Here is a 16,179-nt window from a genome sequence, read left to right as displayed (position 1 = left end):
ATCCCCCCTGGATCACCAGCCATCCCCCCTGGATCACCAGCCATCCCAGGTGGATCACCAGCCATCCCACATGGATCACCAGCCATCCCACCTGGATCACCAGCCATCCCACCCCGGGCCAGCGAGGCCCAGGCGGGCACATTCCCGAGGGACAGCTCAGGGACCAGCAGCTCCCTGCCCTGCCAGGGAACTGGCACAGAGCCCAGTCCATGCACAGCAGAGGACACTGGTAAAATGTAACGGGATGAAGGATCTGGAAGCGCAGCTGGGGCAGGGATGGTTTGGGAAATGCCAGAGGAGCACTGGAACTGCCTTTCCAGCGGCAGCCCCTGAGACACCGGGGAGCGCTCGGGGACACAGGCAGGTCACTGCCCATGGTCCCTCCTCATCCTCTCCTTCAGCCTGGAAAAGCACTCCCAGGGAAGCCATGGAGCGACCAGAACTGCTCCAGCTGTGCAGCCAAACCTCTCCCTCTCCTCTGGGGCAAGAACCACCATCAGTTTGCTTTGCAGCCAGCACAGCCTGCAAATGGGATCCTCCCGGGGCTGTCCCGGGCAGGAAGGGGACAGGATTGTCCTGCCCAGGATTACACTGCTGGGACCTCCTTCACGCCCAGACAAGGACAGAGTTACTCAGAACTCCAGGACACCAGCTGGAAGTGGGAAGTGGTGGGAACACACACAGCCCGGGAGTTGCCTGGGCTACGACCACCACCAAGCGAGACGCTCGCGGGGGCAATTTTGTGCAGCTTTCTTGAGATTTCAGCTTTAGATTAAAAAAACTGAGTTTATTTCTAATCCCTAAATCCTCTCCAGGGGATGGCTGAGCAGTGATGTGGAATCAGACAGAGGGGGGGCCACTGCTCTGCAATGAATTTAAGATGAGCAGATCCCAGACCAAGTGATGCCGCAGCTCCTGCTCCAGAGGCAGCTGCACTCGCAGGGCAGGGAAGGAAACACTCCTGCTACCACGGGATTTAGTTTGCAACTCCCTTTTCCTTACCATCACCAAATAAATCACAGAACCATGGAATATCCTGAGCTGGGAGGACCATCACGTCCCACCCCTGGCCCTGCACAGACACCCCAACAATCCCACCCTGTGCCTCAGAGCGTCGTCCAAACCCTCCTGGAGCTCTGGCAGGTTTGGGCAGCGCCTGCTCCTTGGAAAACCTCTCAGACAATTATTTCTGCTCCTCCCCACCACGTGCCAGGTTCCCGGGGGGAGAAGGGAAGGGGAAGCAGCAGCACAGCCAAGGGAGAGGAAAGGAGGGCTGAGGACCCCGTGCACCACACAGCCGTCCCACTGCCGTGGGAGTATTGCTTCAGCTTTAAAAGGCCTTTGGATTCAAAGTGAATTCAGTGCTTTTCCATCAAAAACATGCCCAGCTCTGTTCCCTGACCAGGAGGCAGCGAGTTCCCTGCCTGCCAGGGCAGGGACAGGGTGGGACTGGACGGGCCCCCCGAGCCTGGTGGTCTCTGAACAGCCCTGGTGTGACGAGTGCTCCATGAGAGCCCGTCCTCAGCTCCCGAGGGAACGCGGGGCCACCGCGGGACTGCTTTGGTTTCCATCCTCCAGAGGAAGGAATCCAGGAATGGACAGTGAGGACGAGCATCCCCAGCTGTGTCTGGCCCTGCCAGGTACAAGGGGCAGGGGCAGCCCCGTCCCCAGCCCACCCCTCCCCTCAGCTGAGCCCAACCCGAGCTGAGCTGAGCCTGGTTTGGTTCTTCAAACACAGAGAGCTGCCCAGCGAGGCCCAACCAGACACTCACTGCCTTTCCCCACACGGAATAAACACAGAATCTTGGATAGAAACTGGAGATGTCTGACCACGGGGGGGGGTTTGGGGGAGCACAAAACGCTTCCCAGAACGTGGCAGGTCCGAGGGTGACGCTTTGTGCCCCTCACCTGCCCCCGTGTCCCAGCAGCTGTTGGCCCTGGGCTGCAGGAGGGCATCTCCCAGCTCACTGGGAAGGCCCAGGAGAGCAGATTCCTGCCCGGTCCTGCCAGTCCAAGCACAGCTGTGTGAGCTCTGCTCTCAGTGGTTCAGGGGGCACCGACAATCCCAGTTCCTGAGCTGTTCCAGGGACTCTGGACCCCATGGCCGGGACAGTTCCTTCTTTCAGTTTGCCCAGTCACACCCCCAGACACCACCTCCCTCACAATGTGGTGACTGGAAGTGCCTCCCAGGAGAGGATTTGCAGCTCAGAAACCCCAGCCCATATTGCACAGCCCAGGAGCCTCCTGGGGACAGCCAGGTCACGGGGGGGGGGAAGGCAATGACTGGAGAGGCTGGCACGACACTGGCAGTGCCTCCCAATTCCCAAAGATTTGAACCAGAGGGCAGCCAAGGGAGCCCTCTCGGGGCTCTGTCCCCGGTCAGCACACACGGATGGATTGGGATTATCCCGTTCTCCTCCATGCCAGGAGAAGACCAACCACAGGCCCCCCCGTCGAGCAGAGCTCGGCAAACACGCTCACAGCGGGCTGGGGTTACTGAAACTGCAGCACAAGTCAAACACTACCTCCTAAAAGATTGAAAAAATATCTTTAAACAAAATAATGTGACATATTTACATAATTCCTTAAGTGCAAACTCTTGTCACAATTCACGCAGTCGAGCGCGATCTCGACTCCCTGTACAAGAAGGTGCTCTTTCGTTAATGAAAGAAGGACTCTACTCTGTTTTCCTGATTCAGTAACGTGTCTCTTGTGCAAGGCAGTAAAATTCCTGTTTCTTCCCAACATAGTTCCGAGAGCAAACCCTAAACGGAGCCATCCTCCTCCCCGCGTGCCGTCCCGGTTACCGCACGACGAGGCAGGAGACGCAGAGCTTGGAGGGGCCAATGCAGTCATCGTGGCAGAAGGCCCCGCAGCCCTTGCACATGATCATGGCTTTCAACCTGCAGTAACATTTGGAAGGGGGGTCCTCCACGCCGCCGTCCTCGGCGAAGGCCTGCACCGGGAGGGGCTGCCCGTGCCCGCCAGAGCTCACGGCCTGGCCGGCGGGGATGGTGGTGACGGTCACGGAGAAGGACATGACGTTCCCCATGGAACTGGCCAGCTGGTTGCACTCGGACAGCCCCGTGATGAGCGAGCCCTGGCTCACGTCGGGCGAGGTGGAGACGTTTATTGTGCCGCTGTAACTGGGCCCCAGGAGCTGCGCCCCGGTGCCCACGGAGCCCTTCGGGGGGTGCGGGGCGGGGAGCAGCGGAGGCTGCGCCGAGTCCGGGGTGGGGGGCCCGAAGAGCTCCGGGCTGCCGTGCATCCTCCCCCTCATGGCGTGTGCCATCTGCTCCTGCGCGGCCTGCAGCAGGTCCCGGGCCAGCGCGGTGCCGTCCAGCGCCGGACTGCTCTCCTTGGGGCCGGCTGCCGGCGCTGCCTCGGCCTTCCCAGCCCTCGTCCCCAGGGAGCCGGGATCCACGGGGCTGGTGCTGTGAGACCCCCGCTCTCTGTCACGCTGAGCAGACGCCTGCGGCTCCTCCTTGACGCCCAAGCGCTCCCGTTCGTCGCCGGTGCTCTCGTCATCCGCGTCCTCCTCGCCGCTGCTGCCCGGGCCGGCCCCCTCCTCGCACTCCCCAAACTCTGCCCTGGGACCCTCCGCGGGACTGCTCAGCCCCAGGCGGAGTTCGGGGTTCAAGGAGAAGCCTCTCCTCAAGCTCTCCGAGCCACGGCCGTAGGTGGAGATGTTGAGCAGGTAATGACCAGACATGGCAGGCTTGGACGTCCTCCTGCCCGTGAAGCCCAGCATGAATCTCTGGCTGGTGGAGCTGTTTTCCACTGGGAAACCTGAGTGTGGGAGGTTCAGCTGCGAGGGCTGAAGGACGGGCAACAAATTCTGCCTCTGCACCCTCTTGATGAGGGTCTGGAGGATCTGCTCCTGGGTCGCCTTGCTCAGCGCCTCGTGGCACTGGTGCTGCTCAGGGCCGGGCTCCTTTCCCGAGGGGAGCGGGAAGGTCCTTGGAATGTGAGGCAGAGGCCTGTTCTGGCAGAAGACCTTCCCGAGCTGCTGTGAGGGCAAACCCGACGCTGTGTCGCCCGCCTCAGCCCCGGGAGCGGCGGGAGGAGCCGCTGCCCCTTTCTCTTCCCGAGGAGCCAAGGGCACCGCTCTCATCTCTGCTTTGGTGAGCGGCTTCGGCAGGATCTGCTCCAGAGGGACGCTCTTGCCTTGGAGCAGCTGGGTGACCAAAGGGTTGTTGGCAGGAATGCTGGAGCTGGCTTTGGGCAGGGCCCCGCCTGGGGGGGTTTTAAGGCCGGGTGCTGCTGAGGGAGCACTGCAGGACGGGACGGGGGCAGGAGCGCCCACAGCTCCAGCCTGGGCCTGGGGGCCTGCGGATGGAAGTGAGGACACCAGGAGGGAAGGGGATTTGCTTTTGGACTCGTCAGAGCTGGTCCCTCCCGAGGCCGTGGGTGCTCCCGCGGGTACGGCCGTGCCGGTGCCGCAGCCGGGCCCGTCCCCGAGCGCCGGAGCCCCGCGGGCACAGGGGGCTGTCCCCGCTCTGTCCCCGCTCCCGGCGCACAGGGATCCCATCCCCGGGGTCACCATCACCTGCGGGGGGCTCGGCTCGGCCCCCCCATTCCCATTCCCATTCCCATTCCCATTCCCATTCCCTAGTGCCGGGGCTGTGCCGGGGGCTCCGGGCTGGGCCCTTGGCTGTAGTTGTGCTCCAGGAGGATTGCCAGGAGCTCCCTGCTCTGCCGCCGGGCTCTCCACCTGGGAACGGGGCCCTGGGCACTGGGGAAGAAACCTTCTCGAACCTCCCCCGCTTCCAGCTCCTGCCAGTTCCAGTGGGTTTCCCGCCGTTCCAGTTTGGGTTTGGGTGGTGCCGCTGCCCGGGGGTGTCCCCCCACCCGGGCCAGGCCCCGGCACGGCCCCCCCGGCCGAGGCGGCGGCGGCGGCGCTGGCGGCGGCGGCTGCGGCCGCTGCCCTCTGAGCCTTGGCCTGCTGGGCTCTCGCCTTGATGTCGGCCAAGGTCCTGGCCCCTGTCCTGCCCGGACTGGCGAGGGAGAGGGGGAAACGTGCCCTGGGAGAGACCTGGCCCGCAGGAAATGGCATCGGGGAGATCCTGGAGACGGGAATCTGGAACAGAGCAGAGCAAAGCGCGGCTGAGACACCGGGAACGTCCCACCCGGGGCTGAGAGTTTCAGGGCTGGCAGTTCAATCTTAGAGAACCGGCTGCAGTTTTGGGGAAACCCCTTTGGAGACATCCCTCCTCTCCAAATAAGTAAGAGGAGAGGCGTTGGATCTCACACCCAGTTTAAGTGCAGTACAACCTCAGTGGCTCAGGGTGGAGCTCGTCCCTCACAGTCACAGAGAACCATCGGACACCGTCACTCAGAGCCCACCCAGCTCCTCCCTGCAGGGCTGTTCCACACCCCGACACCTGTCGGCCCTTCCTCTGTTCCACGCTTCCTTCAGATGGAATTTCTGCCCTTTGGAAGGTTGGTGTCACCATCCTGCTCTTCCCCCTGCACACCCACCACTCGTCCCCTCAGTGTCTTTTACAAACCTCAATAATCCCTCCATCTGCAGATTAAATGCCAATATTTCAGTCCTTCCTTCCAAAACATTCCCCTCAGTGTCCCAGCTCTAGGTTTGCTCTTTCCAGCTGAGCCCTGCCCTGCCCTCGGTGCTCCCCTGTCCCCCCTGCAGGGACCTCGGGGGGTTTATTTGAGGTTACATTTGCTTTCCATACCCACAAAACCTCCCTGAGTCCCACTGAGCTCTGAGCAGCCACTTCACCGCTTCTCTCTTTGTTTTGGGAATGACACACCTGCCCCCATGTTCCCCTGCTTTTGCAGTCACCATCTGCAGTCCCCTTCAACTCACCCTGTTAAATCCAAGCCCTTTATTTCCCTGGCAGCCCAGCCAGCCTCCCTGGGTGCTATCCCAGGTCTCTTTATGCACCCCCAGTTCTGTGTCACTGACAATTTCATTGCTGCTCTCCTGCCTCAGTGCTGTACTGAGCAACATGGGGAGAACAATGAACTGCTTTTTAAGTTTTCAGTTTGCAGCCTTTTAGTAAATCAAGGATACTGATATAGGGGAGCAGAATTCCCAGGACACACAGAAATGCAGGAATTAAGCGGTTTCCCATTTACAGCTTCTGCCTGAAGGCCCCAAACCAGCAGGTTCAGCAGTTGAACCTGGTCCTATGACCTGGCTCCCAAACCCGAGGGGCAAAGCCTGGAATGTTCCTGTCCTGCCCGTCCCAGCAGTGACCAATTCCCATTTCCTTTCCCAGGTGGGTTCTTGGGAAGACACCGGGCAGCTCAAGGGCCTCTGGAACTGAGGTGTTCCCCCAAATGCTCCTTCCCTGCTCCTCAGCTGCTGCAAACGTCTGCAGTGGTGCCACATGGCCTGTTCCAGACACAGGAGTGCTGGACTGGCTCTCAGGAAGCCGTGGATGGCATTCCTTCTGGAGCTGGACCTCCCACACCCACGAGGCTCTCTGCACCCCTGCTCTGCCCTTGCAGCCTGGCAATCCCTCTGCAGCTCCCCTGGCTCCACCCTGGTACCTGGGACAGCGGAAGGTGCCCCTGCCCACGGCAAGGGCTGGGGTGAGATGAGCTTTAAGGTCCCTTCCCACCCAAACCCTCCTGGGATTCCAAGATTCCAGGGGAGGCCCCCGTGTGAGGCCGGGCCGTGGCTCTGCCCCTGTCCCCCTTACCTTGAGGGGGGGCACTCGTGGCACGGGGGTCCCGGCGGCAGGAAAGGGCTGGGGCTGGCTCCGAAACGCCTGGTGGTGCCTGCAGGGCTCCACCACCCGGGGCTTCTTCTCAGGGGTGGCTGGAGCTTCCTCGTGGCTCTCTGACTTCCTCTTGTGGGGCTCCACGCTGACCTCCATGTCCTCACTCACGGGGGGCTTCTTCTCGGGCAGGGCCGGAGCCCCCGCCGGGCTCTGCCCCTTCGCTGCTGCCTCCCCTGCCCCGGGGCTCTTTGGTTTGCTGGGGGCACCTTCGTTCCCTGGCACCTCCCTCGCTGCACTGTGCTTCCTCTCTTCCTCTGGCTTCTGCCTGGCGGCAGTTTGGGGTCTCTCCTGAGCGGATTCCCCTTGGACTCTCTCTCTGACAGGGGGAGAGCGGTCGCCGGGCTTCACCGAGGCCTCGGGGGGCTTGGCTGGCTTTGGTGGGTCCTCTCTTCCTTCCTCTCCTCCTTTTCTCGCTGCTGGTGCTTCCTGGGCTGGCTGTGCTTGGGCCTCGGGGGCAGAGGTGCCGTGCTCCCGGCGCGGTGCTGCCGGGGTGGGCTCTGCCTCGGGATGCGCCGTCAGCCGCTCCGACTCCTCGGGGCTCAGCCCAGAACTGGCACGGAAACAGAGGCAGAGCTGGTAAAACATCTGTGCAAAACCCACACACGACCCTCGGGGAAACAGGGGCAGGGTTCTCTGCACCCCACACCCCGAATAAATGTCCCACACAGCTCTGAGAACCTCCTATGCTGTTACTTCTTACGTGAAAAACAGAAACCGGTATCAAAGTTTAAAACCACCCAAATGGGATACCAGGAAGCTCCAGGCCTCTGTCCAGGCACTGATTTTCCAGGCTGCAAATCCAAGGGGTTTGGCCAACAGTAAATATTCCCTGCATCAGCCACCACAGGCTCCTGTGCAGGGTGGGAACAAGCCCCCAGCTCGGGGCTGTCCTGGGCCCACAGGTGACTCTGGCAGGAAGGGACACTGAAAAGGGGCCCAGCATTTTTTCCATGGAAAAAACGTGGAATCTAATTCCCAGGGTGATTAACTTCATCCACCCCTCTCAAAGAACCATTAAATTCTGTTTTGTTCCCCAAACATGACCCCATGAAGCCTGAGGAAGCCCGGCCCAATGAACCCCTGGGAATGGCTCCTACCAGAGAAGCTCTCAGGAGCTGGAGGGAACTGAGGTCCTGCTGTTCCACATGTCCCCTCCACGTTGTCCTGCTGTCCCCTGTCCCCCTAAAACTCCAAGACTGTGGCTGTTGTCACCTTTCAGCACCCAGAGCCCTGGGTCAGGTGGCTGAGTAAAGCTCTTTCCAATGCACCAGGACCCCCAGCCTGGTGTACTCCTGTAGTTGGTGCTACAGCTTGTACATACACACACCCCAGCCCTGGCTCACCCACAGCACCCCCATCAGACCATGGCATGACAGAAATAACCCAAATGCTCTGGAGGGTTAAAACACCCTGGATTAATGGGAAGCAAACGGACCTGCAGGCCCAGAACGAGCAGAAAATCTGGATAACAAGCAGAAATGCAGGATAAGAAATCCCTTATCAGTTATTTTTATGTGTCTGCTCCTTCCCAGGTTTCTCAGTAACTCACACAGAAACCTGGAAACCTTTCCATAGCCCCAGAGGGTGGGAAAATCTTAAACCAAGAGGAAATACAGGATAAAAGACGGGCAGGTTTGGGAGTTTAACCAAGAGCTGTGGGATTGGAGACGTGGGCAGCACACCAGAGGTGGGACACACTCAGCCACCACAGCTCCAAGGACCTCCAGAGCCCCAGCACCAGCAGAACCACGGGAGTGGCTCAAAGGGTCGTGGCAAGGAATGGGAAAAGGTGTGAAGCCCAAGGACATCCTGCCTAAGGAGAACAGGGCTGCCCAGGGCAAAGCACGAGGCACTGGGGCAGCAAACACCTCGTGCCTGGCCTGGATCCCTCTGGCACTTCCCAGCTCCCTGGCGGGCAGGTGAAGCCAGAGACCCTCTTCAGAGTCCAAGACTAATGGACAGCAGTGTCTGTGGGTGGACAGACACACAGCAGGGCCCGGGCACAAGCTGAGCTCTCACCTCTGCCCATAGTAGCTCTCGAAGAAGTGCTCCTTCCACAGCTCCACCTTCTTCTCCTTTTCGATTTCCTGCCGGATCCGGAGCTGCATCTCCGGGGTGAACTCTCCTGCGGGTGCCAAAGGGGTGTTGTCAGAGCCAGGAGAGGGTGGATGGACCAGGCACAGCCCAGAGCCCTCACACCCCCAGGACACCCTTGTCCCAGGACCCCTAGCACCCCGGGATGCTGCACCCCAGGATGCTGCAGCCCTGCCTGAGCCCCAGGGGCTCCTCTGGACACTCTGCTGGCACAGGCAGGGAAACAAACCCCCCTCACACCCCCGAGGGGCACATTCCCACCCAGGAGTTTGTGGCTGCCCAGAAATGTTCCCCTGTGCCCTCAGAGCCCTCCCCAGCAGCTCTGGACCCTGAAGGTGTGTGAGATGTGTTGGTCCTGTGAGGGCATCACTGACACCACGGCAGGGCTCTGATGAACTGAAGGTTCATCTCCTTCCCACACCATTCCCAGGAGGGAAGTGACAGGAATCAGGTGTTTTCCAACCCTGCAGTTACCAGAGAGGGGATTCCCCAAAGGGATCCACAGAGATGGAATGTTTCCATCACTGCACAGTTGGACTCTTGACAATTTGCTCAAATAACAGGACTGTAAGAAATTCTTGCTGAGTTTTGTTCTCTGTGCAGTGACTGAAATCTGTCCAAAGGGAGGCTGAGTGTCCCCTGGGAGCACAGTTCCTGCCAGGGTGGAATTGGGGCAGTCCAGGGAAGGGAGCTGGGAAGGGGCTGGAGCAGGAGGAGGGGCTGAGGGAGCTGGGGGGGCTCAGCCTGGACAAAAGGAGGCTCAGGGGGGACCTTCTGGCTCTGCAACCCCCTGACAGGAGGGGGGAGCTGGGGGGGGTCGGGCTCTGCTCCCAGGGAACAAGGGACAGGAGGAGAGGGAACGGCCTGGTCAGCCCTGGAAGGGGAATCCCTTGGGCATGAGTAACTGATATTCCTGCCCCCTGAAGGCACTCAGGACTGGTGCTGCAGTCTTTAGAAAACTCTGGGAACAGGCCATGCCTCAATTCCACAGGGAAGGAGGTGGTCCCTGCCCACAGAGAGTGATGTGATTTGATCAAATAATGGAAATAAACACCTCTAAGTTCAAGGTAAAATGAATGTTGAAGGTGCAGGAGCCTCACAGATCAGCAAATGGCTGACTTTGTGCTGTACAGAACCACATAACTGTGGCATGGTTTGGGTGGGAAGGGACCTCAAAGCTCATCCAGTTCCACCCCCTGCCATGGGCAGGGACACCTCCCACCAGCCCAGGGTGCTCCAAACCCCTCCAACCTGGCCTGGGACACTTCCAGGGATCCAGGGGCAGCCACAGCTTCTCTGGGCAACCTGTGCCAGGGTCTCCCTGCCCTCCCAGGGAAGAATTTCTCCCTAATATCCAATCTGAACATCCAAACTGACATCTCCCAGGACACCACACTGACCCTGGCCGAGGACACAGTGCCCAGCTCTGGGAACAGAACTCCCCTTCCCTCCTGAGCTCAGCAGTGTCTCTGTTCAGGTACCACGACTCTGGAGTGCCACAGCTCCACCATCACTTCAGAGGCATTTAAAACACGTTTTTCCTTCTTTTCTCATCTTTTCCAGAGATTTGCTCTATTCCGCATTTTAAGCTGAACAGAGAACTCCTTCTGACCAAGTGTCTCTGACCTTGAGGTCCCACAGTTCTGGGCTTGCCTTTGCTTCCAAAGGCTGCAGTGAGTCCCTGCAGTGAGTCCCATGGAACAGCCTCCAGGCATTCCCCAGACCCTGCCCAGCTCGGGGAGGGGAGGATTTACCTTCTGACAGTCTCTCCTTCCAGCCCTGGGCGGCCGAGGTGAAGAACTCGTTGTTGAGCGCGGAGCCGCTGAGCTTCATCAGCCCGTCAGCCCCCACCTGCAGCAGGACACAGGACACACAGGACAGGCAGGTCACCTCTGGGCAGGGCAGGGAATCACCCTGGAACACGGCAGGAGCCCCAGGGCTGCCACAGATCCCTCGGGAACCCGCCTGGAACTCGCACAGGGAAAAGCAACAGCGTCAGTCTGGCCATGCCCAGCCAAGGCTGGATCCTGGGGGCTGTGGGAGCTCCAGGTTGGATCTCAGGGGCTGTGGGAGCTCCAGGTTGGATCCCAGGGGCCGTGGGAGCTCCAGGTTGGATCTCAGGGGCTGTGGGAGCTCCAGGCTGGATCCTGGGGGCTGTGGGAGCTCCAGGTTGGATCCCAGGGGCTGTGGGAGCTCCAGGCTGGATCCCCAGAGCTCTTGGAGCTCCTCCTCACCCTCACCTCAGCCCAGCCCTCCACAGCCCTGCTGCTGCCCACACATCCATGGTAGCAACACACCCCCAGATGAATCCCAGAAGGATTTTCCGACTGTTTTACCTCCTGCACTGAAGAAAAGGGTTGCTCCCACTGACATAAATAAAGGATTTGGGTGTCTGGAACCACAGGAACACGCAACCCCAGACGGTTTGGGTTGGAAGGGACCTTACAGCCACCCCCTGCCAGGGGCAAGGACACCTCCCACTATCCCAGGTCGCTCCAGCCTGGCCTGGGACACCTCCAGGGCACAGTTTGCTGGGCAGGGCCCCCGTGTGAGCCCCCCCAGTCCCTCCATACCTGCCTGTCGACCTCGGGCAGCAGGAGCAGCAGGCGCTGCTGGCACTCGGGGGGCAGCACAGAGAAGGTGTGTTTGTTGATCAGCGCCCGCAGGTTCGTGTTCACCAGGATCGAGTCGGGCGTCTCCACGTCGATCTCGGCGCACTTGGCCCTCTTGAGCTGCCCTGCAACCAACCACAGCCCTGTCACATCAACCCCAAGGGGCTGCAGGGCCCCTCTGGAGTCCCCCCCTGCACGTTCCACAGCAGGAATCCCTTCTGGGGCCAGAGAATCACCTTTGGCTCTGCACGTGCAGCCAAAAGCAGAGCGTGGGAGCTCCTTCCCAGCCAGAACCCTCCACACCTGAGGCACTGCAGCCTGGCTCAGCCACCCTCCTGTCACTCAAGAAGGGGTTCTCAGGAGCGTTTCTAGAACTCCTTTTATCCAATTTTCTGTTTCAAGCCTCCAGTCAAGGTCAGTTTGATCCTCTGGATTTCTCCTTGGACTCTCCCACTTTGGTTCACGGCAAAAAGCCTTCCAGGAAAATCCATCAATCAGCTCGTTGTGCTCGTGTGGAAACCCCCCCAGCAGACACAGGGGAACCCCAGGGGGACCCTGCTGTCCCTCTGCTTTGCTGTGTGAGAGCCCCCAAGTCCAGCCCTGCCCTTTGTGCCACAGCTCTGGGGCTGTGCTGCTGATTCAGGGGGGGATGACACGGGAAGCATTTCAGGGAATCATGGAATGTCCTGAGCTGGAAGGGACCCACAGGGTCCATCTAAGCTTAGATGTTTAATATCTCCCGTTTTGCTGATAATGCACTTCTGATCCAAGCTCCAAACCCCGTGGGGTGTGGCCAGTCAAAGGAAATGGAACACAGCAGTGACACCCAGGGAAGGGCTGGAGCTGTGCCAGGGCAGGGTCAGGTGGGATCTCAGGACAAGGTTCTTCCCCCAGAGGGTGGTTGGGCACTGCCCAGGCTCCCCAGGGAATGGGCACGGCCCCAAGGCTGCCAGAGCTCAGGGAGGGTTTGGACAACGCTCTGAGGGACAGGGTGGGATTGTTGGGGTGTCTGGGCAGGGCCAGGGGTTGGATGGATGATCCCTGTGGGTCCCTTCCAGCTTAGGACATTCTGTGATCCTATAAGAAGATCAACACCACCCTTGGTAAATGTAAAGAGAACCCCAAAGGTCAGGAGGGCTGAGAAAGCCCAGACCCCAGTGAGGGGCCAGGAGCCAAACCACAGCAGGGTCTGAAGGGTGAGGATCTGGAAGGGATTTCTTTTTCCCTGTTCATGTTATCAGGGTGTGTAAGGACATTAAAAGGTCTGACAAACAGTGCAGGTCCTTTTGTGCTCTCAAACAGCTGCAAATTCCCAGGAAAAAGCCCTGATGAGGAGGACTGAGAGAGGCTGATTTGCACATGGAAAGTTGAATTATTCATCCTAATTCTTTATCCCAATTCCCACAGCAGACTGGCAGCACCTCCCAGGGCTCTCCAGAAGTCCCCCCAGCAACAGAATTAACACACTTCACTCAGTTCTGCTCTTTCAGGCTTTTGTTCTGCCCCTGGAGCAGCCAGAGCTCTGGGAGCAGGGCACTGGGGCTCTTACTTGCATGGAGCCTGTCGGATCTCTGGAACGGCTTCTTGCCCAGCCCTGGCAGGGAGTTCTCGAGCTTCACAGAGGGAGAGGAGCTGGAGGTGGAGTTCTGGGGGCTGCTGGACTGCCCCTCTGCCTGCTTCCCTTCCCAACCTGCAGGGAAAGGAGACCTTGGGACACGGGCACGGGCAGAGCAAGGCTCTGTTTGGATGGAACAGGTTCTCTAACACACAACCCCAGCCCTGGAGTCAGGGACAGGCACCTGCAGGACACAAACACTCCTCTGCTCTTGTAGCACTCACTGCCCAACAGGCTGAATGCAGGAGACCCCTCTGGAACCATGAGACCATCCCAAAACAAAGGGATGGTGTGGTTTGAGTCTATTTCCCTGTGAGTCCCCATTTATCTCCCACCTGGAATAGTGGGAATCCAACCCAGGAATGTCCTGTTAACACTTCAGAGTTAACAGAGTTCCTGTTAGAATTCACCATCAGGAAAAAAACCTCTTCATACTTTATGTGCCCTTTCTAAACTTCACTGTCACAGCTTTTGTTATCCCAGCCCAGCCCCGGGAATTCCTCTTCCCTCCCCTTTCCAGGACTCAGGAGACAGTTCCACGTCCTCCTTCCCAGTCACCACTCACCAAACCAGACAGACCCCACCCCTGGGATTCTCCTCACACATCCCTCACACCCACATTCCCCTCTGGGCAGCAGAATTCCTGCTGCTGCTGGGAAGAGCTTCTTCCCCAGCTCCTCCTGCCAAGGGAGAGGAATTAACCTGAGCTGCTCTCCCCTCTGCTCTCTTTAGTTTAGGGGAGCACCAGGCACTCCCCCCAGTCTGGAAAGGTGCTGAGGTCCCAGATCTTGGAAGAGAAACCCCACGGGAGTTGTGACATAGGATTAAGTCACAAACTAAATGAATTCTGGCTCCAATTAATGACTTGCACTACTCAGTTCCTTCCCCTGCTGTGCCAGCTCTGTTTCTCTCTTCCCCTCCTCTGGTTCCTTTCCCTCCCCTGTTCCTCACATGGGCTGTTCTGGCTCTGACTAAATCCCAGAAATTGTGGAATCAGTGCATTGCTTTCCAGCAGAACATTGTTCCCTCCTCACCTGCACATTTAATTTACTCCTCCTCCCCCCACACATCCCACTATCCCAGCTGGGAGCTGTCCCTGGGAACTGCCACAGGGACAGGAGGGGGCAAAGGGACTCCATGGGTGCTGATAAAAAACCCCCAGAGCCCCTTGTGCCACAGGAACCTCCAGAGCTGTGCCAGAAATGGATTCACAGCCTGGCTGGGGCTGCTGAACTCCCACTGATCCCACCCGGAATCAGAGGAGGAAGTCAAGGAAAAGCCTGGAAACAAGAAAGGATCCTGATCTGAGCCCAAGGAAAGCATTTAGGGCTGAAGGTACAGAGCAGGAAGGGCAAGACTTGCTGGCAGTTTCTGGCCCTTGCACCAGTGGCACCTCCCAGAGCAGGCTGGGGAACATCCCTCGGGAATGAATCCCACTCCTGCCCTGGGAATGAATCCCACTCCTGCCCCGGGAATGAATCCCACTCCTGCCCCGGGAATGAATCCCACTCCTGCCCTGGGAATGAATCCCACTCCTGCCCTGGGAATGAATCCCACTCCTGCCCTGGGAATGAATCCCACTCCTGCCCTGGGAATGAATCCCACTCCTGCCCCGGGACAGGCTGAGGACAAGGGGAGCTCCCAGGGCACTCCCAGGCTGAGCTGCTCATGGCTCTGGGAAAATCCTGAACCTGCACAGGGAATTTCAGCTGAACACTCCCACAGTTACACCCAGAACATGCAAGAGAAAACTGTTTTTCCTGCTAATACTGTTTTACTGCTGTTCCAGAACCTTCCCTGGCTGCCTCTGCTCCGGGGACACTGGGAATTCCCCTGGCCTGGAGAGGGACTGGCACTGCTGGCCACGTTCCACATCCCAGGGAAGGAGTGTGGAGAGCCCAGCCCTGCCCAGGATTGCTGGGAGAGCCAAGGCTGTGCCAGGGAATCCTCAGACAACCAGAGCCAGGACAGGAGCACCAACCTTCCCTCCTGCAGCCAAACAGGGACCACCTTTTATTTCCTCTTACACTTGCTGGGAAAAATGGGGTTTCCTTCCCATTTTCAGCTTTCTCATTTATCAGAAAGCTGAAACAGAGACACTGGGAAATTCCCACCTCTGCTCTGGAGCCAGGCTGGGAGAGCTGGGGGTGCTCAGCTGGGGAAGAGAAGGATCCAGGGAGAGACCTTGGAGAACATTCCAGAGCCTAAAGGGGCTCCAGGAGAGCTGGACAGGGACTGGGGACAAGGGCTGGAGGGACAGGACACAGGGAATGGATCCCAGTGCCAGAGGGCAGGGAGAGGTGGGAGACTGGGAAGGAATTGTTGGCTGGGAGGGTGGGGAGGGGCTGGGCTGGAATTCCCAGAGAAGCTGTGGCTGCCCCTGGATCCCTGGAAGTGTCCAAGGCCAGGTTGGACGGGGCTTGGAGCAACCTGGGCTGGTGGGAGGTGTCTCTGCCCATGGCATGGGATGGGATTTAAGGTCCCTCCCAACCCAAGCCTGGGATTTGATGATTCTGTGACTCAGAACCAGGCTGACAGAGCCAGGACCCACCGTGGCAATCAGTTACACAGGAAAGAATTCAGGGAAAACGGGTTGGAAGTAACTCCCAAGAATTCTGGATACCCTGGGAAATGCTGCTGCTGTTCAGGGAGCTCCTGCCCTGCTGGGTCAGCCAGAGCAGGGCAGGGACCTCCTTCACTCCTAACCCAGCACAAATGCTGGAAACCTGCTGGGATCTCTCAGGTGAGAACCTGCTCCTCTGGCACAGGACAGGGAATCCACCCTGGGGAACGAGCAGCCACTTGGGAAAACATCAATGCCAGGACAAACAGCCCTGATCTGCCCAGCCCTGGGCAGCAGCTGAGCACGGGGAGAGGCTTTAACCAGGCAGTGGCACAGTGGGAACCATCCAAGATCCATCCCTGCCCCAGTGCATCCCCACTGAAACCAAAGCCAGGGAAACAGGAGCTGGGCCACGTCAGGAGCAAGAGAACAGCACAGCAAAGAGCAGCTTCCCTGCTGTCCCCTGGACAGCACATGGAGCAGAGGGGCTCCCCCACCCCAGAGGGGCTCCCCCATCCCCACAGGGGCTCTCTCATCCCCAGA

General features: G+C 59.2%; 1 protein-coding gene across 1 annotated transcript in view; it reads right to left on the bottom strand.

Moving 5' to 3' along the window:
- Positions 1 to 1,186: 1,186 nt before the first annotated feature.
- ASXL2 (ASXL transcriptional regulator 2) overlaps positions 1,187 to 16,179 on the bottom strand; it is a 66,499-nt gene continuing 51,506 nt past the window's right edge. Inside the window, exons 8-13 of the mRNA XM_027669182.1 lie at positions 13,008 to 13,148; positions 11,420 to 11,583; positions 10,601 to 10,697; positions 8,772 to 8,877; positions 6,672 to 7,302; positions 1,187 to 5,080 (exon numbers count right to left, since the gene is read on the bottom strand). Of these exons, the coding sequence (XP_027524983.1) occupies positions 2,804 to 5,080; positions 6,672 to 7,302; positions 8,772 to 8,877; positions 10,601 to 10,697; positions 11,420 to 11,583; positions 13,008 to 13,148 (3,416 nt within the window). The 3' untranslated portion in view covers positions 1,187 to 2,803. The remainder of the gene's footprint in view (positions 5,081 to 6,671; positions 7,303 to 8,771; positions 8,878 to 10,600; positions 10,698 to 11,419; positions 11,584 to 13,007; positions 13,149 to 16,179) is intronic.

This window comes from Corapipo altera, unplaced genomic scaffold, assembly GCF_003945725.1.
Source record: "Corapipo altera isolate COAL_440 unplaced genomic scaffold, ASM394572v1 288, whole genome shotgun sequence".
NCBI classification, from domain to species: Eukaryota; Metazoa; Chordata; class Aves; order Passeriformes; family Pipridae; genus Corapipo; species Corapipo altera.
This window is presented reverse-complemented; position numbering and strand designations above follow the sequence as displayed.